Source organism: Mangifera indica, chromosome 12, assembly GCF_011075055.1.
Source record: "Mangifera indica cultivar Alphonso chromosome 12, CATAS_Mindica_2.1, whole genome shotgun sequence".
NCBI classification, from domain to species: Eukaryota; Viridiplantae; Streptophyta; class Magnoliopsida; order Sapindales; family Anacardiaceae; genus Mangifera; species Mangifera indica.
In genome coordinates, this window is record NC_058148.1 from 3,834,388 (window position 1) to 3,858,739 (window position 24,352).

Below are 24,352 nucleotides of genomic sequence, written 5' to 3' on the forward strand. Positions count from 1 at the left end.
ACAGGTATATATTTTCATGAAAATATGCTAAATAGTGGTTTTGATACCATATAGAGTTTCCAAGGTATTAATAATCAATAACACAACATAATTTAACAATTTTTCAAGTCAAACAAGTTTAAAAAACCTTAACCAAGATACCCATTTCAAAACATATATTCATGAAAACATAAAACACTCATAGGGTGTTTTAGATTTATACCTACATTGATAGCTTTTTCAAATATTTATGTGGCTTGAGATCGAATGCTATCCAACCCTTGAGAGGTAGCGCCTTGTTATCCATGTAGAACACAAACATATCTAGAGAAAATCTAGGTGAAGAAGTTGCAAGGGCTCTTGATTCGACTCTCAGTGTTCACAGAGGAAAAAAATAGAGGAACAACGAATGGGTTTCCCTTTGTGTATATAGTATGTCTTACAAAAAATTTATGTCTTTTATTTTATATGTGCAAGTGTCCAAGTACAATTGGAATTCCAAGTAGGCAGGACACCTTTAGCACACATGCACGTTTGGCATGTAAAATATCCAATCGACATATCTCACTTGCACGGTTGACACACTTAAATGTGTCGATCAACAAGCTTAATTGCTTGCATAGTTGGCACACTTAAGGGTGCCAACCAACAAGCTTTATTTCATGGTATCGATTAACATCATGCATTTGCATGGCTAGCATTATCATATCAAGTGCACAAGTGGCACTCGGTCAAGGCATAATCAAACTCAAGTCTTTTCAACCCATTAGGCAAACTCGGTCTATTCGTATTCTTTCTCTTAACTTTGAACACCAAGATTGTCAACTAATAATATACTTTTTTTAGTTTGATTCAACTCATCTGTATGTGTGACCCATAAGTTTTCCATCTAACCAATAGTATCTAAATTTAGGGTAAATCCAAACACAAATCAAAATTGTCCTTTAGCAAAACATCATGACTACCCAAATGACAAAGTGTTAGTGGATATCTCTTAAGTTTTTATAATATCATAGTTACATGCAATTCAACCTTTTCATCAACTAATATCTCTCAAAGTTGAGATATAGAAATGTATCTATCTCAGTGATTCTTTAATATGAATTGACACATATTAATGACTAACATAGATTAGTTATAACCTTATCCCGTTGTGGCCATATATTCAAACAATCATTAATGTCATTTACTATTTTTATGTGAGACATCTTCTCTTGTGCTTAGGAGTGATGAATCTTTTATCAATCAACTATAGCCTCCATGTATCTCATGACATGACCGATTACTACTTTTATAGTTACCCCAATTATGACAAAACATTGGATAACGTCAAACCATATCAATCTTTACACAACACAGTTTGACCACCTCAAGTCAAAAGATCACATGCACTCATGGTGTTTAAAAGATTTATTTCATAGACACTAGAGCAACCATCCATATGGATATCCTCTAGTTAGGTCTGTTTGATGAATATATCTACAATGTGTACCTATGTGTTGCACTAAACTATCTACAACAGCTTTGATACATGAGAACTGTCTCTACTTTTGGTAGGGTTGTTTAACACTATGATTATTTCATCATCATTACTCTTGCCCTTATTCATTACAATATTGGGATTATGAAAGTTTCTAGAATGACCACTTATGGTATATATAGGGTTCCCATGATCAGTCGTTTAATTCCTTAGTCATAGTTCTATCATTTTAAATGCATGTTATTCGTATGATTATATAAATAAACAACATATGAATTAAATAATAATAAATCCTTTTATTAATGATTAATATAAAATTACATCAACAAATGTCAAATATGATTGGCTCACGACACCTAACTTAACAATCTCTCACTTATATTATAACCAATCGGTAATATATCTAATGTTAAATTTGACTACATGCCTATCATGCTTCTACTGCGATAAAGGCTTTATTAATGAGTCAACTAAATTGTCATCTGTATCAATCCTCACTATTTGTATGTCACCTCATTTAATAATTTCATGGATAAGATAATATTGCTTGAGTATGTGCTTAAACCTTTGATAAGACTGCAACTCCTTTGATTGAGCAATCTCTCATTGTTGTTGCAATGGAGTTTAATCAGCTCGATGATACTTGAAACCACTCCAAGTCTAATTACAAACTTTTTTATCTATACAACCTCTTTTGTCACTCTTGAGAGTGTAATGTATTTAAAATTTGTTGTAAAATCAACCACAATACTTTGCTTGGAGATTTTCCAGTGAACTACAACACCATTCAAATAAAATACAAATCCTAATTGAGATTTGTAATCATCCAATCAGTTTAGAAACTAACATCACTGTAAACTCTAACAGTGAGTTTAGATTCCCTTCCATCAACCAAGAATGCATTTTTAGCCTTTCTTAGATACTTTAAGATGTTCTTAACAATCATCTAGTGTTTTTCATCTAGATCAGATTGATATCTACTATAAACATTCAAAGTGTATGAGACATCAATCTTTGTACATAGCATGACATACATGATTGAACTTATAACCAAGGCCTATGAGATCTTTTTCATCTTATCTCTCTTAGATTGTGTACTTGGACATATGTCCTTTGAAAGATATAAACCATGGGACATGAGTAAAAATCTTTTCTTAGATTCTTTCATATAGAATCTAGTCAATATCTTGTCTATGTTTATGCTTTGACTTAGGCCTAGTAGTTTACACTCTTTATCTCGGTATATTTTAATCTAAAAAAATGTAGGTTATCTCTCCTAAGTCTTTTAAGAGAAACATTTGGATAACTAAGCTTTTACTGACTGTAAGTTTAGTATGTCATTTCTAATAATCTAGATGTCATCAACATATAATGCTAGAAATACAATCACACTCTCACTGACCTTTTTATACATACCTAATGCATATTTGTTTTTTATGAATCTGAACTCTCGAACAATTTCATCAAAATGAATATTTCAACTCCTCGGAGTCTCCTTAAGTCTATAAATAGACTTTTGCAATTTGTATACTTTATCTACCTGTCCAGCAAGGCATATAGACGTCTTTTACATAGTCAATGTTCAAGAAAGTAGTCTTGACATCTATCTAAAAGATTTCATAGTTATAGTATACAGTTATAACAAACATAATCCTAACAAACTTAAACATGACAACTGGCAAAAAAGTTTCATCATAGCGAATGTCATACTTTTAAGTGAAATATTTGACAACCAATCATGCTTTATAGGTATGCATGTTACCTTCCAAGCTTATTTTCTTTTTTAAAACCCATTTGCACCTTACAAGTTTTACCTTTTTTAGGTGCATTCACCAAAATCCATACTTGGTTTTAGTATATGAAGTCTATTTCAGATTTCATAGCATCTAACCATTTGTCAGAATCTTGACTCGAGAAAGCATCTTCATACCAATACATCACCATGCTGAGTTAGGAGAAAACCAAATATATTTAGCTCGTGATGTACTCATGCAGAACTATGTAACTTTTATATATGTTATGGTTGTTCCACTTGAGGTGAAGGAACTTTCTCACCATGATCAACCATTTGTTATGGTACATCATCCTATAGGAACTTTATTGAGTTCTACCTTTCTTCCACAGATTCTCTTAATAATAAATTCCTTCTCAAGGAACACACCGATTTGATTAACAAAGGTTTTTTACTCCTCTGGGTGATAAAAACAATATCCCTTAGTAACCTTTAGGTTACCTTTAAAGATACACTTTTCAAACTTAGTGCTCAATTTGTTTAAAGTCAATTTCTTAACATAAGCTTCACAACCCTAAATTCTTAAGTAATTTAGATTAGGCTTTCGCCCAATCCATAACTTATATGAAGTTTTATCAACATATTTTGTTAGGATATGGTTCAATGTATAAGGAGCAGTTTATAGGGTATTACTCTAGAAAAACATAGGTAGATTGGAAAAACTTATCATAGATTTGACTATTTCTATCAAGGTCATATTTTTTTACTTTGATACACCATTATGTTGTGGTGTACCAATAGGAATGAGTTGACATACTATCCCATTTTCTTTTAGGTATCCTTTGAATTTAGTACTCAGATATTCATCTTCTCAATCACTTCGGATGACTTTTATTTGTTTCCCAAGTTACTTTTCTACTTCATTTTTGAATTCTTTGAATTTATCAAAACATTTAGACTTATGTTTCCTCAAAAACACATAGTCATATCTACTGAAGTCATCAATAAATGTGACCAAGTAAGCTTCCATATATTTGTTATGCACTATCATAGGCCCACAAACATCATTATGTATGATCCTTAATAGTTCAGTTGCCTTTTCATGATGTCCAATGAAAGGTGATTTGGCTATCTTATCGAATAGGTATGATTCACATTCATGATATAACTAAAAGTCAAATGAATGCAAAACTCTTTGTTCAAAAAGTATTGATATACGTTTCAATCATATGTGGCTTACCGTGCAATACCATAAATACGTGGTATTTAGAGCATTCAATTTTAATCATTTCTTATTTTGTACATTGAGAATTTCATTATCTATTTTTAGAATATATAAATCATTATTCAATTCAGCTATTCCATATAAAATATTATTTAAACTGATAGTTATATTACCACTAATAATAAAAAATAAATATCTCTCTTTGTCCAAAAAAAAACACAGAAACTAAGTCTTTAAAAACAAAAGGAACATAATAACAATTTTTTAATTCTAAAACTAGTCTAGTAGGCCACTTACGATTATAAATTCCTACAATTAATGCAGCAACACATGTTTCATTTCCAACACATAGGTCAACCTCTTTTTTGGTAAGCAATCTACTCTATTATAGTTCTTGCATATCAGAATAAATATGAAAACCACATCCTTTGTTTATAACCTCGGATAAAGAAGAAGAATAGTTTATCTCAATGATAAACAAACTTGAAGTAGAGGTTTTAGCTGCCATCTTCTTCTTGTTCTCCAAAAAGGCTTTATAATGTCTCCTTCAATGACATGTAGAGTTGGACTCGAACCAAGCCCGTTTGAGCTTGGCTCGAACTAGCCCAAAACTAGCCAGTCCTAGCAGAGCTCGAGCTACTCGCCAAATTTTTCAATTAAAAATTTTGATACAAAATGATATCGTTTTAACCAATATATATTAAAACGACGTTGTTTTAATAACGAAAAATGAGCTTAGCTAAATTCGAATCGAGTTTGAGCTTGGCTTTCACAAGTTTGAACTCGAACTCAACTATATGTAAACTGAGCTGAGCTTAAGCTTGGCTCGACTGGAATCCAACCCTAATGACATGTCTTGCCACAATAGAAGTAGATAACCTTTCCCTTCTCCATATCACTTATACGCTGAGTAGTAGTATTAAATTGTTTTTTCATTTTGGGCTTAGGATTAGCCTTTACCATGTCCTTGTTTTGGCCTTAGCTTTTAGTGTTTGGGCTTCAACCACAAGCACGTTAGTTGAAGCTCCTTTTATACTTCTTATTTAGTACTCCTAAGCATATACAACAACCCTTCAAGGGTTCTTTTTCTTTTTGTTTAGGTTAAAATTCTAGATGAAATTAGCCCACAATTTTCAAAGGGATTTTCGTAATAGGTCAATGGCAAGCTCATTGTCCGTGATAAAGCCCAAGCTTACCAACCACTTAATGTAACCAATCATCTTGACCACATGAAGGCCAACTTGTCCTCCCTCAGAAAGTTTACAATCAAACAACTTACTTGACACCTCATATGGTTCAGCCTTTATACAAGTGTTATATAACTCTCAAAGGTGTACAAGTATGAATTGTCTATCCACTTATTTATGTTGTTTATGAAGTTTAGGTGACATGGAAGTCAGTATGAAGCACTGAATTTCCACAAAATCATCAAGATACTTATTAAAAGTATCATTTTCCTTTTGGGTGGTATTGGGACTAGGATTAAAGTACAACAACATTTCAAGGATATTCAACTTCTTCTCCTGACGTAAAATGACTTGAAGATTTCTGTACCAACCAGTGAAATTGCTTCCAGTAAACTTATTTTATTTTTTAAGAATTGATCAATACGTTGGGTTTGATATAATGATTTAGTAATCTACAATTTATAGATAAAAAAAATTAGTAATCTTTTTTAATTATTAATATTCATTTTAATTATGGATTTAATTAATTAAAATGTTCTCACTATTTTTCTCAAGCCAACAACCCTCATTATTACACTCAAAAGTTCTGGTGAACTTTTTAGTGGACCAAGATCCCATCGCATTAATTCTCTCATTCGCTTTGATGAACAAGTTCAAATTAATCTAATAGATAAATTTCAAATTAATCACTAAAAGCCCAAGATCTCAAACAGACTTTAACTCAACAAATCATACGACCTCAAATGTGACTCTTAGTATTAGTAAGGTAGATACTACATATCTTTTTGCATCAACAAATGCATTCCTTACTCATGCCTTTAACATATTTCACTTTCACCTTGTCGAACAAGCAAAGTATGTTAGTTAAGTTGGACCGAATATAATCAATTTCTAATTTTTCACTTGGTAAAAGTGTAACCTTCACTTTGGCAAGTAAGGTTCCAACGAATAGAGACTTAATTAGGGCATTATATCTGAAGGTATCAATTTAACATTAGACTTAATTTTTTAATTGAAGGTTTTATTAATTAGTCTCATTGGATTTTAAGCCCCTTGTTAGGTGATATTTACGAAATAAAACCTACACATAGATTCTACAATATAAAAATAAAACGTGCTAGTACATAGTCATAACTAATGTTATGCCCTTGAGCCAAGTGGAGTTTAACTGGTCAACATAGATGAATCTTCATCTTTAGGTCTTCGCACTTGTCTTTTCGTCTCTGGTCTTCAATTATTAAATGGTTTTGTTTCCTAGTTACATGATTCTAAGAAAAAAAAAACAATGTAATCTAAAGATGAAAGCGGATAAAGGTAAGGCATGCAGACCCTACTTAAGAATTACAAAGCAAGATGAAATAAAATAAAAGTAAACATCCACAAGGTTCATTGGCTATGTACTAGACACCATACATATATACATCCATGCATACGCATATCAATTAAAAATCAAATTTTAATTATTATTATCCCAAGTGTCAAATTATATTTTGGTCTCTAAAAGTTTACAAAACTATTATTGAATCTTAAATGTTAAGAAAATCTCAATTCAGTCCTAATTTGGCAAAATAGGACTGAACTGTTATTTTCAACTTTGTTAGGCATGCAAGTAAAGTGTCCAACCATGCTTTTGAAATTAACCAAAATTACAAAATGATCCAAGGCTAGAAAAATAACACATGGCACGATTAGAAGAACCAAAAGTGCACAATTGGGACAAGAGGTGTCCAACTATGCATATCAACAAAAAATCCATTATGTCGAGGACAGGTGCTAGGAGGCATCATGCATGGCCTTGTGCCAACCCTGCATGGTGATTTCTAAACATAGAAATTTCCAGGTTTCTTATTGCAAAGGAGAACCAAAAATTTCTCAATTTTCAACAAGCCATATTGACAAGGTGAGGGAATAGGGCACGCAAATTATACTCACATCGACGACAACCTTCAAATCATACAATTAACATGATTTGAAAGAGATTTTATGCAACAATATAAAGCCAATGGCATTCTACCTAAATTAACCTACATATATCAACAAAACTCAAAAAAAAATTTAGGAATCATCACTTAATAATTTAACACAATTTACGTTGTATATAATACTCAACAAATTGTGCAACAACACGATCGTAAATCATCTTTACAAATTTTATGTCTAGTTTTGATTAATCCAATTACATGCAAACAACATATAAAATTAATCAAAACTAATTACAGATATAATTTTCATGAAAACTATGCTAAACAATGGCTCTAATACAATTATAGGGTTTTATGTGTTCTATGTTCACAATATTTCAAACTCACATTTTATATTTATATGTATAGGTATCCAAGCATGGTTGGAATTTGAACCAAGCATGACTCCCTTCAATACACATATGCATAACTAGCATATAGAATGCACAATTAACATTCCACCAAAGAATTTGCATAACCAGCATTACATGTGTGTGTCAGTTGGCATGGTTTTTCCTTCATGGTGCCAACCGACAGCATGCATTTGCATGACTGAAACCATCATACCAAGTGCGTGGTTGTGCAATTGATCAAAGCGTGGTCAACTAGATCCTTTCAAACTAAAATGACAAACTTAGTTCATTTGTTATCTTTCTTCAACCTTAAACACTAGGATTGTCAATAAACAATACTCATATCTCAGTTTAATTCAACTTTTTTATATGTATGACCTATAAGTTTTTTATCGAATTGGTAATATCAAGATTCAAATTGAATCTGAACATAGACCAAGATTAGTCTCTAACAAAGCATCATGAACACCTGAATAACAAAGTGTTAACGAATATCTCTTAAGCTCTTACAATATGATAGTTACATGCAATTCAATCATTTCATCAAACAATATCTCTTGAGGCTGAGACGTAGAGATGTGTCTATTTCAGTGATTCCTTAGTATGAATTGATACACATTAATGATTAACTCAAATAAGGCCACAACTTTATCCTATAGTGGCCAAAGATTTAAATAATCATGGACGTCATACATTGTTCTCATATAATATATCTTCTCTTTTGTTTAGGAGTGATAAATCATTTATCAATCAATCATAACCTCCATATATCTCATGATATGGACAATTACTACCTTTATAGTTACTATAATTATGATAGCATATTGGATAACATTAAACCATACCGATCCTTATACAAAATGGTTTGACAACTTTAAGTTAAAGGATCATATGCACCTATAATGTTTAGAAGATTCATTCCATAAATACTAGAGCAACTATCCATATGGATATTCTCTAGTAGAGTCTATTTAGTGAACATACTACAATGTGCACCTATCTGTTGCATGAATTTGTTTGCAACAACTTTGACACATGAGAATTGTCACCATATTTTGTAGGGTCGTTTAACACTATGATAATCCAATCATCATTGCATGTGCCATTATTTATTGTAATGTTAGGATAACGTATGTTTCTAGAATGACCATTTATGGTGTATATAAGGTTTTCACGATCAATCATCTGATCTTCTTTTTACAGTTCTACCATTCTAAAGATATATTATTCATACGATTATGTAAATAAACAACATATGAATTAAATAACAATAAATCATGTCATTAATGATTAATAAAAAAATTACATCCATAAATGTCAAATGTGATTAGCTCTAAGGCACCTACCCTAATAGTTTTGTTTTGTATGGAGATATAGGAAATTCAATCCTTTATCATGTCCTAGATGATGAGACTTGAGGATTCATATGTTTAAAGACCGGGACCAATACAAGTTTATATCCTACTTAATTGTCTAATTAATTTATTTACACATGTTATAATAAAATGCTTATAAACACTGTTTGTTCAAGTGGATGACGTGCATGAGGACAATGATGTTTCTAAGGATGATGTAACCCACCAAGATAATGCCCCTGAAGATAAGGAGATCCCACCTAAAAATGATGAGAAAGCTCTGACACTGAAAAATAATCAATATTTGATCATATTCTTTGAAAGAGAAAATAATTGATAAGTCCATTTACTGATTTGACGAAGACATGAAAGATTGGAAAGGTGAAAGAAAAATAACTTATTGCCCCTTTAGTTATGTGTGGTATGGTACAATTACAGACGACGACACCATACGTCTTCCTCGATGACCTTAATGGTTCAATTGTAAATCTCAGTAAAGGCACCTGGTGGAGGCCATTGGTAACACAAGAAGAGTGGCTAGATAATATGGTATGCACTATTGTTGTGCTATAACTTATTTTAGTACTAATATTCAATTGACGATATAACTTCTTCTTTAACACAACATGTTAAAGCTTTCCTTGGAATACTTCAAAAATCATTTCAGGATAGCAATTGGACAACGATCTTGATGTAGTTCATAGTGAATCTCCCGACTTACACATAAGAGTTTAAAAGATTGGGGTTAGAAATGGAGTGATCGTTTTTTGTCATTCATCAAATTAATGGTATTTCTCTCAAACCATCCAATGAATTCTTTCAACTATGGAACATTGTTGAAAAGGTGGTATAATTAAACTTATTAGTTTAGTTTGGGTAATGTTAACTAATATTTATCCTTTACACTGATTTCAAGTATTCTTTTCAATCAACTTTGGCATCTAACACAAGGTCTGTGGCATCTTATTCTTCAACAATTAGATGTTATATGTATATGACTTTGTAAAATATACCATCTATAAAGAGAAAATGAAGATGTTGATAGCACCATATAGAGCATTACCACACTTTATGAAGGCTAGCAATTATTATATATCAAAGAATATTCCACTTCCTTTAAGAGAGCCCATCGAAGTTATAATTCAAGTTTGTCTGGGAAGTACCAAAACAAAATGTAGCAACTAAAGACAAGATTTTTTATGCTAATTTTTATCAAATTCCTTACACGGATTCATGCATTAAACTTCATATCAAAACATTCTAAGTTGCTAAGGAAAGGCATAGCCAATACCCTATTCCACAAGAGAGCCTTTGGTAAGAATTTATTCCAGTTTAAATTTTTTTATATTATAGGACTTTTCCTTATCGATTAAGCCATTACATGATTGGTTATATGTATTCATTAATGAATTTTTCTTATTCTCTTTGCAAAATTGGACAATTATCATTAATGTGATAATGAAGTGTATTTTACTTACATTGTTGTTTGAAAGTATTTAGTAAAGTGTTTTTGTTGAAATTGATGATTTAAATTTTATATGGTAGTGTAATTTTTTTTATCTTTGGCATTGTTTTTTCTTTTATGAAATAAAAGGGATATATGAATAATATAGGGGACACCATGCTGAAATTTTGTTAAAAATGCAAGGGAAACCATACTGAAATTTTCCTTACAATACAATATCCCTCATGCTAAAATTTATCCAAAATTGCGACAATAAGTACAAGTAAATCTTATGAATGTCTTGCTATGCAGAAAACTTGTGGTTGGATATGGACATCAAATGCAAAAGTAGAAGTTAGAATCTTCTATATAACAAACCACTTGTACTGTATTGTACCATTAATTTGGTTAGACAGAGCAAATGGCTTTGTTACACAAAATATGTTAAGTTTTTCCTTGAGAGAGATTTTGATTTGAGAGATGATGAAACCATTAGGAGAGATTATGATGTTGTACCAATAAGAACCTAAAAATAAAACATGAATAAATAATTAAACATTTCAATACTAACATGAAAATAAACCATAATGACATTTGTACAAGTCTAAAAGCTAAGTAAGAAAATTATATGAAGTTCAAATTAAAGTTCTAGCCAATATAAAAACTAAACCAAGATCAACTATTCCGTAGGATAGTATGCACCATGGTTGTAACGGTCTCGTCTCTATCACTACCTAATAAATGGGAGGATGAAATATTAGGAACCAGAGTAAGACTCAGACATTTAGTCTATTATGTTCAGGTTGGTGACATCAACCATAGTGTTATGGTTAGACTTCTTCTCTTTGTGATGACCTCTTAGCATGGCTAGATGGATACTGGACCATCGTTGTTGCATCACAGGTAGATGAATTGTAGACATATTATATGGTGCCCAAGTTAACTGATCCTTAACTAGATTAACATCCTTTTTATACATCCTTTGTAAATATGTCATCGAGTAATATACATTGGCCTATCCTCCGCTATACAAAAGGCTATTATATCTTGCAACAGTCACAACATATGTACATGGAATCTACAAGATTTGAAATTTCCCACATTTGCATATCCAATAGAGAATATTAACAGTGAACACTTACTATTGCAAATCATGTACTTCGTATCGATGGATATTAATATGTTTAACCACCTTATTGGCATAGTTACGCATATGTCTAATAATCTTATCCTTTGTTGATGGTGTTAACAGGTGAGATCTCACACTTGTTAAAATAACTATTAAAACCAATGAAAGAAAAAAAATTAAACCAATTTTACCTATCATGTTTTGCCTATTGTAAAATTAATGTTGCATTGTTCTCCTTAGAAACTCAACCAAGATGGTGACAATCAAAGCATAAGCAGTTCGTGTCAAAACATCGAAAGACTCAGCAATATTGGTCGTTATGATGTTGTACTAGTATCCTCCAAACTGGGCACGCGCTCATCCTTCATACCCAATATAATTCAAATAGGTTGTCGCAATTGGATTTACCCAAGAAATTCTAGTCATGGTTGCTTAAAAGTCACTTATACGATATACCTTAACAACTTATGAAAATAATCTTTCAATATGTTTGATTTTTTTGAACTGTAAGCACGTGTTACGTTGAATATGGTAATTACTAAAACGATGGTGAGCTTCAGGCATTACATTCACAACCAATGCAATGATTACATGATGGCAATAAAAAATAATGGTCAAGTTTGAAACATCATCAATGCACATACATAGGTACATCAAAAAAGGGGTTCACGTATCCATTCCTTCCTTGTGGCTAATACCAAAGGCTAATGGATGAATTTGATTATTACTGCCTCTCATAATAGCAATGAAAAGAGACTCGAGGTACTTTCCTTTAAATGTGAAACACTAATGTAAATGATTGGGCGACAGAATTATTGAAACCTTTTGATTGAATAACCCAAAGTCATGAATAAAAAATGGAACCTATTTTTCACACTGATATCAATGTGTCACAATTCTTGGTTCTTGAGCTTTAAATTATGACAATACTCAAATAAGAGCATGAAAGACTCCTTAAGAGATCCTTGTAATGCATTTAGTGCATATGTCTTAGCATGCCATGCTTACATGTATGAAATGTCGATCTTGCATCTATTTACTATGTCAAAAATGATTTCCTTTGGTCAATAAATGTGATCAACCGCAAAAATCTATTTAAGAATGTTCCCAAATGACTCCACACCAGCTTGTCTATGGTGTGACAAAATTTGATCCCATGAACATGTATGCCTCATCCATTTACATTATGGATGTATGCACTTAAGCTCATATTGTACTCTATCAGAGTGATTGACTTTCCATTAAATATTTATTGCTAACGCATATATTTGAAATAATGCTTTCAATTCTACCTTAAAATTATAAAAGCCCATCACTTTTTAACTATTGTCTCTGTATGTTTCCCAATTACTAATACTTATGATTTCAACATCCATGACAAGTTCAGAAACCCACTAAAATGGATTAGGATTATAAACGTGACTTGTATATACTCTAGTATCTATGGAGTTATGATGTCTCATGTTATATTTGACCTTGTCATTACGAGCATTGCTTTGACTTCTTCCAACTTCCTAACTTGGTAGACAATACATGTCATCATCAAACCTTGTAAATTCATCATCATTACTATCAGTTTCATAATCCTTATTCACATCGTCATCATTATTCTCACCATACTCTTGGAAACTTTGTGGTTATAGCTAGTCGTCTGTCGAATTGTCCTCCATTTCTTCCTCCTGAACATCTTTAACTTGTTGATTGTCTCTTCCTTCAATTGAACTCTTAGTAATATAGAATTTTGTTGATCCTCATAAACTTCTTGTTATGACCATCACATACTCAAGATCATCATCGTCAACAATCTCAATTAGATCCACTGATGCATTACCAGAGAAAATATGTGGACATTTGACTGACTTTGATCGATGTTGAGATGATAGCATATTTTCACCACAAATCCTTTGAAATCAACACTTGTGTAAATGCAAATCAATCTCTCATTCCCATTGACATATGTCCTCACATTGTTATCACCTGAAATCCATTGTTCTCCATAATGAATTTTAAATGCAACTTTTTCCATCTTCAGCTTAAACTAAACCCGAAATATTAAGCAAATACCTCAGATAACTAATTCACAAGTCCAAAAGAATGGGTTGGCAGAATTGCCAACCCTGGGCGACCTCAGCTAGAGTTGGTGATCTGATCAACCAATTTTTTATACTTTTTTTAATCTATAATTTAACTAGATCTTCATCAACTCATTCCCAGTTTAAAAATCAATACTCCAAATACATTATATCAACATCAAACAATATAACAACATGAAATCACAACATTAAACAATAGTTAATTTTATTTCACGTGAAATCACAACATTAATCTAGCGTACATTCTTTGATTTTTAATTGTCAAACAAAAAAATATATAACATAACGGATATAGATTGACATTGACCTGGATTTAGATGATTTTTCTGCAAAAATTTTTCAAAGATATGTTATTTTTGGTATGCAAAGGTTGGCTGGTTTGTGTTTATAAGATTGAAGATAAAGTTAGTTTGGGAATTTAACAAACTTTACAGTATAAATGTTTAGTCGGTTAAAAGTGTGGCATATTTGTATAGGCAAACCTTTTTTGTGGCAAAAATTTTAGTATCCCTAATTTATGTTTATGCACACAAATTGATAAGCTTTGGTTTTCGAAGAAGCAACAACTACGTGTGTGTGTGTGTGAGAGAGAGAGAGAGAGAGAGAGAGAATATAGAATAACATGAAAACGCGATTATTGGCTAGAAGCAGTCGTAATTTTCAAGTCTCTGAATATGATAAACAATCAATGTCTTCTGAGGATGTTACAAGGATGATTTATTATTGGATGAAGAAACTACAAGATCAATGACGAGTTCTTTTTCCTATTTGCTAATTGTTAAAATTTGCATGGTTTTTGGAATTTGGTTGGAAGGGTTTTCAAATTTTACAGAGAAATTATTTTCTTTGTCATAAAGTGACAATCTTAAATTTGATTTTTAGTTTGAAAAATAGGGAGAAAAAGGTGTTTTCGTAATTATGCTAAAAACATAAATGAAAAATTATAATTAAACTAACAGAACAAACTAACAGATTTTGATTAAATGGATATTTGAATTTTTCAAAATTAATAATTAAAACTCCATCCTTAGGTGGCAATAAATCTTTTGGCCTAATATTATTTCTTGTTAAAATGTTGAATATCCAGATGTCTTGAAAGAGCGAAAGTTCTCATGCGGAGAAAGATGCCTTTATCCTTCCTATAACAATCTTTACTAAATTTTGAATACATAACGATGACGTGTGGGTGCCGTCCAATCTGCTAGCAACTAAAGTTCAAAAAATGCAGTTGGTAGCCCCATAGAAATTACAACATGTGGTATGAGCTGATACAACAATATGTAGTATAAACTGGACATTAGAAAAAAAGGAACATCAAATATATGCACAAATGTCGATCAATATCACTTTCCCAGGACAGATTTGGCTTTCAAAAGGAAGTACAAAGGTATCATCTAGGACCAGATAATTCGTCTGGGGCGATCTGGGAAGTTGAATCAACGAAGTTACTATTATGGTGGTAAATATGACTAATCTCTTGGCGCATATCCTCTTTTTGCCATTCCTCCCATCTCTCAGCCAAACCATCACCTTCCAGCATTCTCACCACCTCCGACATCTTTGGTCGGTCCAGTGGTGAGCCTTGTGTGCAAAGAAGAGCCACCTGAATCAACTGTTCCACCTCTTCCGCAATGTAATTGCCCTGTAGGTCAGCATCAACCAACTGTTCCAATTTCTTATCTTTTAGAAGTCCTTTCACCTGAGATATCAAAGTTAATATCAGAGGATACCAAACAAAATTGATAGAAGACAATGATGATCTGAAGTCTATTTCTGCTAGGGAAACTTGTATAATTCCCACAATCATAAATGATATCAACATTTTACAGCCCTCCACCTAGTCTTCCTCTTTCTGCTGAACAAATTTAAAAAATAAACTTTGATATGCTATTACTACCTCCCGTATCCAAGCAACTGCAACGATAACCATTAATCACAAGAAACTATAATTTTGTCAGAAATGCAGAATAGTCAACAATTGTTTAGGCAGGAGAATGGGAGGAGAACAGAATGGATGTACAACAGAGTTCATACCCAATCAAGTAGCATGACATCATCATCATTTGCAAGCCGAGCAAGATCAAAAGCTCTCTGTCCTGTGATGAGTTCAAGAAGCATGACTCCATACCCAAACACATCAGTCTTCTCTGATGACTTTCCAGTTGAAAGGTACTCTGGAGCTATATGTCCAATTGTGCCACGTACGGCAGTGGTAACATGTGTATCTTTGTAATCCATGAGTTTAGCCAACCCAAAATCTCCAACAACAGCTTCATATTCCTCATCCAACAATATATTAGCAGCTTTGACATCACGGTGAATAATCTTAGGGTCACAATGGTCATGCAAATAAGCAAGCCCCCTGGCAGATCCTAGTGCAGTCCGCTTCCTTACAGGCCAATTTAATGGTGGTTGCGATTGTGACCGCTCTAGATAACACATCATATGAGAAAACAAATTTCGTACCATATAAACAAGAAACTTTAAAATACTGTACTACAAGAGTTCAGAATAAGTAATTGATCCTTTAGGTTTTTGGTCAAATTGCATCAGTAATTAAACTAAAAAGGTTAAAGCTGTTATGATGCATAAATTGGTGATCTGAAATTTATGTACAAGAAATAAATTATTTATTATGGAACTCCCCTCATCCCCTACCCGAGAGGGGTGGAGTGATAAGGAAAAATTATCAAATTGACGGTGCAAAAAGATGATAACAAGCATACCTCTTAAACATGATGCCACACTTCCATTAACCATAAAGGGATAGACAAGCAATCGTTCCGTTGGTGTCATGCAAAAGCCATGTAGACGAAGTAGATTCCGATGTACAGCCATGCTGATCATTTCTACCTCTGTTTGGAACTGTAACTCCCCACCCTGGGTACGCTCTTCTTTCAATCTTTTTACTGCCACTAAAGAACCATCAGCTAAGCGTCCTTTATAAACCTTACCAAATCCACCTTTACCCAGAATGTGTCTGTTGCTAAAATGATCTGTTGCAACTTGCAATTCACGAAGGGAAAACCTTTTGAGCTGCCCCAAATGAACTTCTGGATCTTCTTCAGCTGTAATTAAAAAAAAAAAGAGAATATACTACATCACATACAACAACTTTATGATCAGCATGCATTATATTCTTTTCTTCCCTTATCCCTGTTATTTTTTTGGGTACTAACCAGGTACATCGAAGAAATGATCCTGGGGTTTCCTACGTCGCCAATACGCAAGTGCAATTGCAGGGGCAGCAAACAGCAGAGCAGCACCAGCAGCAACTCCCCCAGCAATAGCTCCGGTGACCCTATTACCTAATAGCACAATAGTGGAAACATAAGGATATGTTCAGTTATTTCTTTACATGGCCAGAAGGAGGGAATTATCAACCAAGCACAACCCTAGCAAGAGTAAGCAATCAGTGGAATTGAACTGTTTCAACCTCTTTGATTTCAGAGAGAGAAAGATCAGGTGAAGACAGTTTCCAAGCTCATCTGGAGACTTGACAATGTGGCATGTCTCAGAGAGCTGATAAAGCTACATCCATGGCAAGCGGAGATGCCAAATGTGCATGGCACTTGCAATCTGATTTTCACAGAACCATTATTGCTTGTGACAGTTTCTATGTCTATAATATTTATATTTTAAGAAAATAAACACCAAGCAGGTCAATAAATTGTAATAATAACAGGCCAAGATGGAAAATTTTCTAAAGGAAAGAATAAGGAACATTACAGGAAAAAAATGTTTGACACAAGGATGGGTCCCACTGTCAATCAGGAAATGATTATCGAAAATTGATGTCATCACAAACCTGATGGACTAGGTGGTGTTGGTTGAAAGGGAGGAGGCGGAGAAGCCGGAGAAGGATTAAACAGATTATTTCGAAAACTGCAAATATTAATTATTAAAGTTAGCAAATTTTTCAACAAAACTTTAGTTCACTAATTTCCTATACTAATCAAAAGGTGGATTTAAAAGAAACAATGGAGTAGGAACAAGCCTGATTGGAGTGAATAGTGAAAAGGATCCATTGACTGGAATATCTCCCGTTAGTTTATTGTTTGAAAGATCCCTACGTTTCACACAGAAAATAAATGTCACTTTCCAGCAAACTATAATGCTGGATGACAATGACACAAAGGGAAAACTATTTAATGTGGCCCAAAATTATGATAATAGTATAACACTCACAGGACTTGCAGTAACATAATGGCAGTTAATGACATAGGAATTGTTCCAGACAAACTGTTGTTGTTGAGACGCCTATTCAAGAAAACAAGAAAACTGTCATAACCAAAATCAAATTGAAGCTAAACAAATAGCCAGACATGTCGAAACAAAAAGCATGTTAATGCATAAATATCAACTGCTCACACAACAAGAGATGGAAAGCCCACCGCACAGTAACAATAATTTCCTCAAAGACTAAATTGTACTCTGTAGTCACTGAGACCACTTGTTAACGAATAGCCTTCATTAAGATATAACAAATGAATAATCAGAGTCTCATTTTTCCAACAAATCATAAATAAGGTAGGAATAGAAGAATGTAACTGAATATAGGCTCTGAGTTACATGCATGAGTATCAATTATAAGACAAAGTTAGGGGATGGGAAAAATAAAACCTAAAGGTCAAGTTTATACAAAGCCTCACAGATAATAGTACATCTTCAATGCCACACTGCCTCAACATAGAGTTCCCATCCCAAACTAGAGTATGTTATTACTTTATATTTTCAGTGGATAATATAATAAGGTCTTATCAACCTTTCTGTGTGGAGTGATCACTCGAAAGACAAAACCTTCTAAAATACATGTAATTGGCAAATGAAAACTTTTACACGCTACACTACACTCCAATAAAAGTGGTAGAAGAAGCTTTACACAACGCCCAAAAATTATATAGAATTAACATTTAAGCATTTCCAGAAAGTAACAGATTCTGAATCCACAAATATCACATCTTAACTCAAAATGTCTATTCACATCATTTCAGCATTTTTATGCATTGACACTTGATACAGTGACTTTTTTGCTTATGATGTAGTTCATCTATCTGGTTCTAACTTTAATACATATCTTGTGCTTTTCCTTGATCTTGTTTTTGCTCTTGCAAGCCTCATTAGTCATTACTTAAAACAAGAACTTGCAAAAATATCACTACTTATTACTTATAACAAGAATTTGCTCTCAATGATTAAATAGAATTAACATTAAGCTTTCTCAGAAAGAAATTAGAATCCACTAATATAACATCTTAGTTCAAAATATCAAATTTACATCGTTTTAGTGATTCTATAAATTGACTCTTGATTAAGTTCCCTTCTCTTTGCTTATGATGCAGTTCATTATTTTACTACATATCTTGTGCTTTTCCTTAATCTTTCTGTTGCTCTTCTAAGCCCTCATTACTCGTAACAAGAACTTGCAACTTGGGAATATCCTACTCTCTTCTTCACGAAAGCATGATTTAAAAAGTAACAAATCAACTGACCAGTCATTTATTATTATTTCTACACAACCATATACAAATAAAGGCCACCTTAGCTTCAAAATCATTATTAGTAAAATTCCATTCAAAACAAAATTTCCAGAAACAGAAATGGTACACAAAAGCCTTATCCTCTTTGTTACATGACCAAATTGTGCACATCAAAAATACAAATATTGCTAGGGAGAACAAGGGAAAAAAGGTTTCAAAATCAGGGTTAGATGTTTATAAAGGTCAAGCCTAGAACACTCCTGACATAATGTAAACATCAGACAAGCTTATGTAATAGTGCTAGGCAGGTTTAATGCATGTAAAAAATATTGGGTTGTTAGTTGAAACGGGTTAAGTCTTTTCGACTAAAATTCCTATGTCTCAGTTTAGGAATCCTTACCTTATTAGGTTCAGTAAAGGCAATATATATCCAAAAAATTTGGTATCTTCCCAGGCAATTATCAACAAAATATTCACTTGTTAAGTTTATTGTTGAAGAAGGGACACTTAACATCTTGCTCTCTTCCTTCACTTATCTTCAACACATTCTTTCTTGTTTTTGCCTCTTTCCTGTTACGATTTCTTCTTTCTACAACCACAAAACTCCAGCAGCAATTGTTATCATTCAAGCACACTTCACAGATTCTCTTCATGGCACTATTCAAACTAATAGGAGAACTCCTTTAACTTCATTTAACAATTTCAGTTGTAGGTTGTCCTACAACTTCAGAACCATGGCAATATTACCTTTCCTCTTTCTTCTCTGGATCTCTCATATTTCCCTAACCAAGAACTAAAATTTATGATCAAGTAAATTCACCTACGAGCACAAAATGTATACTTCCTGAGCATTCTTGTCCTTGTCAAAATAACGAATTATTGAAAAAGAATGCTAAAATAAGGTCATGCAAACTTAGTAGTCGCAAAAGAACTAGAAAAAAAAGACACTTTACTATCTGCAATATCTAAAAATTCCATTAAAAAACAAGAGTTGATTCTGAAGAGAGCCAAGAAAAGATTTCCCCTAATATGGCATGCTTACCATCTTTCACTGCATGTTCCACATCATCAAAGATGTACTATTGCTTTTCCTCCAATGACTCTATAATAAAAATAATGGGATCATTCCCTACGTAATTGATTTGGTGCATCTTAAATTTCATCCTTTGACCTAACTTGGTTCTAAACTTCTTTGCAAAACAAGGATAACCACAGGGTTGAATGACTAATTTTACTGGGCCAATAGTAATGCTGAAACTGGTAAATTAATTAATACCAGGGCTCATGCAATCTTTTGCTATTCTAAAATTAATATAGTTACAAATATTACATGGAATTTTACAATAATGCCGTAGCACAATTTCAATCAATGCTTAACATTACAAAACAAAAATGTATGGTAAACTAAATTACCTATCCTGTATATCAGGTTTAAATTTGAGTTTGACTAAAAATATAAATGCAACAAAGCATCATGCTTCCTATTATACTAAGAGTAACTCAAATATATATCATTCTAGAACATTCTTAGTCATATATAGAGTTCAACTAGTATAATTTAATGTTTCTTATGGACTCCTAGTAAAGATATCCTGATCCCATAATTTAAAGGTAACATATCTTTAAGGTCCAAAGATCACCAAGACATAGGAATCCATCAGATTGAAACTTTTAACATGTATTACACAACAAAAGATTTGAACCCCAAATATTAGATGTAATGCAAACAATATGTTTAGAAATGAAAACTCCAGCCCCTTGTACCTGAATCAAGCTTACAAAATCAAGATAATTCTAAAGCTAACCAATTATCTAAACCATTTCATCCTAAAAGGACAAATCAACACCAATACATTTTCAGAAGTGCATTATTTAGTAGATATCATAGAGGCTATATCTTCTAAAGGTATTGTGTGCTTTAGCTCTGCAAATTACTTTTCTTTCCCACCCCCCCCCCAAATTGTTGAACCAGAAATATAACACAGTCCATTCAACAATATATTGACTGATAAAGTTATCAAGCTGCACAAGCAATCTCCATCAACACTAAAATGCTGAATAGATAAAGCAACATGGGATATGCAGATAAAAAGGATGTAATAAGAAAGATATGTGCTCATACAGGAACCGTAGTTTTGTAAGCTTGCCAAATGTCAGTGGAATGGGACCATTTAATTTGTTCAAGTACAGATCCAAGCTCACCAAGTTTGTCAAGTTTCCAAGCTCTTCCGGAATTTTTCCGCTTATGTCATTACTATAAAGTTCCCTGCATACAAATTTAATTCAATGACTTTAGAAAAATTGGAGTTGGAACAGCAAGAAGCTCAACAGAAACTCATACAACTACTGTTAGTCGGTTACTAATGTCTATCACTTGGCAATAGCACTTTTGCAACATCTTTAAAAGATAGAAGCATAAGACAAACTTAAGCAACCATATATGAAGAGAAAATTTAGAATATTCTTATATCCTGTTAGAGTCAATATTTTAAAGCATCATTTTGTCAAAATATTATTTTAACTATAATAAAAGCATTCAAGGGGCTATGATACATTTTGTGCACATGAATCATACAGTATGAAGTTTAGAACAACGCTTACTCCAATAAAAACATTGTCAGTTTTCAGAAACACCCTACTCAGATTATTATTATTATGGTCTTGAGATACCCTGTAGGAGTTATAAATATACCATGAACAAGATTCCTGCATTCACAGATGGCCTCGCTATGTTCATCAAACTAAATATACTACTCAGAAAGTTAAGTCGATATCAAATTAGAAGCAAGCCTTCATGTCAAATCAGAAATTAACAAGCAAAGTTGTTTTTATTAATACAAACTTTAGCTATAGCATTCAAAAATTGTTTGATCCTTGCAAGTAATTGTTCTCATGTGTGATATGACTTACAAATACTGTAAATTTGGAAGTTGACCCAGCTGTGAAACCAGTTGACCAGACAAATTCGCACTGCCAAGATCACTAGAACAACACAAACAACGAACAAGGTCATCATAATTGCCAAAAAAAAAAAAGAAGAAAAATAACTCACATATACCAAATAATATTAATAAACTTACACACGTGTCACACTATTTTCACTATTACATGTGACATGAAACCAAGTGCAGGGATTCACAAGGGTAGGATCCCAACTCTGAAGAACATTGTTAGGATCTTTTAAATTTGTCTTCAACGTATTCAAAGCGTCACCTGTCAGTTTTCCATAATTTTAAACATCCCTAATTTTGCAATTCAACAGATATTTCAAAAGTCAACCGATGCATTGGCACTGTAAAATCTTCAAAATAGCTACTCTGTTTCAACTTAATTCTTTAAACATGTAAAACAGCAGCAATAAAGTTGTAATAATTTCAAAATTCCGCTTAAAAAAATGAACTTATTCCCTAAGTCAAAACAAGTAAATCACCAAACAGAACAAAAAACTACATATACCTTCGGCATTAGAAGTAACTCTCACAAACAAATCAAAAACAATTATCGACCACAAAAAGGCCCAAAACGCACAGTTCGATTTCTCCATTCCTAAATTCGTACGACTAAGATTAAAAAATTTCCATCTAAAATGGAAAGAAATCCGAAATTCCAATGCACTACCGAATAAGCACGCAATTAAAGAAAAACAAAACAAAACAAGACAGATTGTTTAAAGTTCCTGGAAGAAGCTGAAGAGAAAGACATGAATCGTGTTGAAAGAGTTGGGCTGGCGAATGTTGAAAATGGAGAATTTGCTCAAATTTGTAATTAGTCAAGATCAACTCCTGAAGTCTTCGGTATGTATCAGCCCTTTGAGCAAAACAGTTGAACAAAATACTTTTCTTTATTTATTTTCTCAAATTAATTTAAAATAACAAACGTCCTTTTTACCATTATTAAATTATAAATTATCAAAACTCGAATGATAAGAAAACTTTAAAATTTAAAAATTTTAAAGTGTTATAAACAATCTGAATGATATTGTTCACTTTGGGCTTCAGGCTTGTACGGGTTTAAAATACGTCATATCAAGTTAAGGGTTTCTGGCCCCTGCTTATATACAAGTTCAGTAGACAAAACGGGAATGATATGAAACTTTAGGTCACAACATACCCCTCTATCACTATCGTACTGATAACGTGTTATAAACATCCTGAACGATATTATCCGCTTTGCGCTTTAGGCCCGTACGGTTGATGTGCAACTTCAGATCACAACACACCCCCCCATCATTATCATGTTGATAACGTGTTATAAACAGTCTGAACGATATTGTTCGTTTTGAGCTTCAGGCCCGTACGACTTTAAAACGTGTCATTTTAAGTTAAAGGTTTTTGGCCCCTACTTATATACAAGCTCAATAAATAGAACGGGAGTGATGTGAGACTTCAGGTCACAATAAAAAGAATTTTTTGCTATTTAACCATAATTCAAAGAGAAAAGGTTACTAACTCAACTCAAGTAGTAGTACAATGAGAGAGCCTAGAGGTAACTGGATCAACGACGCGCTTGTGACTAACTACTCAGCTTGAGAATCATTTGTTAAAATAAATAAATGATTAAAATTTTGGAACCCCGAAATATCTTTCAACATCACTGATTTGGATAAGGTATGTTAGGGGAACTCAAAAACTACTTATCATTGCATACAATAAAATTATATATATATATATTTTGAATATAAAAAATAAGTACATATATGATATATCATTATATGATAAAATAATTTTAAATTAAGTATAAAATAATACTCAATTATATATATAATAACATATTATTTATATATTTATTTTATATACTCAAAATATATACTTATAACGTTGCTCTATCGACTAACATAACAAAGATAAGTGATGAACATAATAGTACAACTTGGCCTAATTATTTATTCAAATGTGGTTTAAGGAAAGTTGTATAAGAAAATTTATGAAAAATTA

The 24,352-nt window shown here is 32.6% G+C and overlaps 1 protein-coding gene across 1 annotated transcript; it reads right to left on the reverse strand.

Moving 5' to 3' along the window:
- Positions 1 to 15,051: 15,051 nt before the first annotated feature.
- On the reverse strand, positions 15,052 to 23,231 carry LOC123193235 (BRASSINOSTEROID INSENSITIVE 1-associated receptor kinase 1-like). The gene is made up of 11 exons (XM_044606085.1): positions 22,875 to 23,231; positions 22,499 to 22,631; positions 22,329 to 22,400; positions 21,541 to 21,684; positions 18,127 to 18,198; positions 17,936 to 18,007; positions 17,747 to 17,823; positions 17,118 to 17,246; positions 16,665 to 17,006; positions 15,973 to 16,367; positions 15,052 to 15,637 (listed from the first exon to the last, which is right to left on the reverse strand). The coding sequence occupies exons 1-11, from the start codon at positions 22,960 to 22,962 to the stop codon at positions 15,329 to 15,331; spliced, it is 1,833 nt and encodes a 610-aa protein (XP_044462020.1). The 5' UTR covers positions 22,963 to 23,231; the 3' UTR covers positions 15,052 to 15,328.
- Positions 23,232 to 24,352: the final 1,121 nt, after the last annotated feature.

Excerpts from the sequence above, each read along its gene's own strand:
- LOC123193235 (XM_044606085.1), bottom strand. The coding sequence starts at position 22,962 with ATGGAGAAATCGAACTGTGCGTTTTGGGCCTTTTTGTGGTCGATAATT. Across the intron at positions 17,824-17,935 it reads TCACTATTCACTCCAATCAG|TTTTCGAAATAATCTGTTTA; the intron begins GCTTGTTCCTAC and ends TAATATTTGCAG. Across the intron at positions 17,007-17,117 it reads TCATTTCTTCGATGTACCTG|CTGAAGAAGATCCAGAAGTT; the intron begins GTTAGTACCCAA and ends TTTTAATTACAG.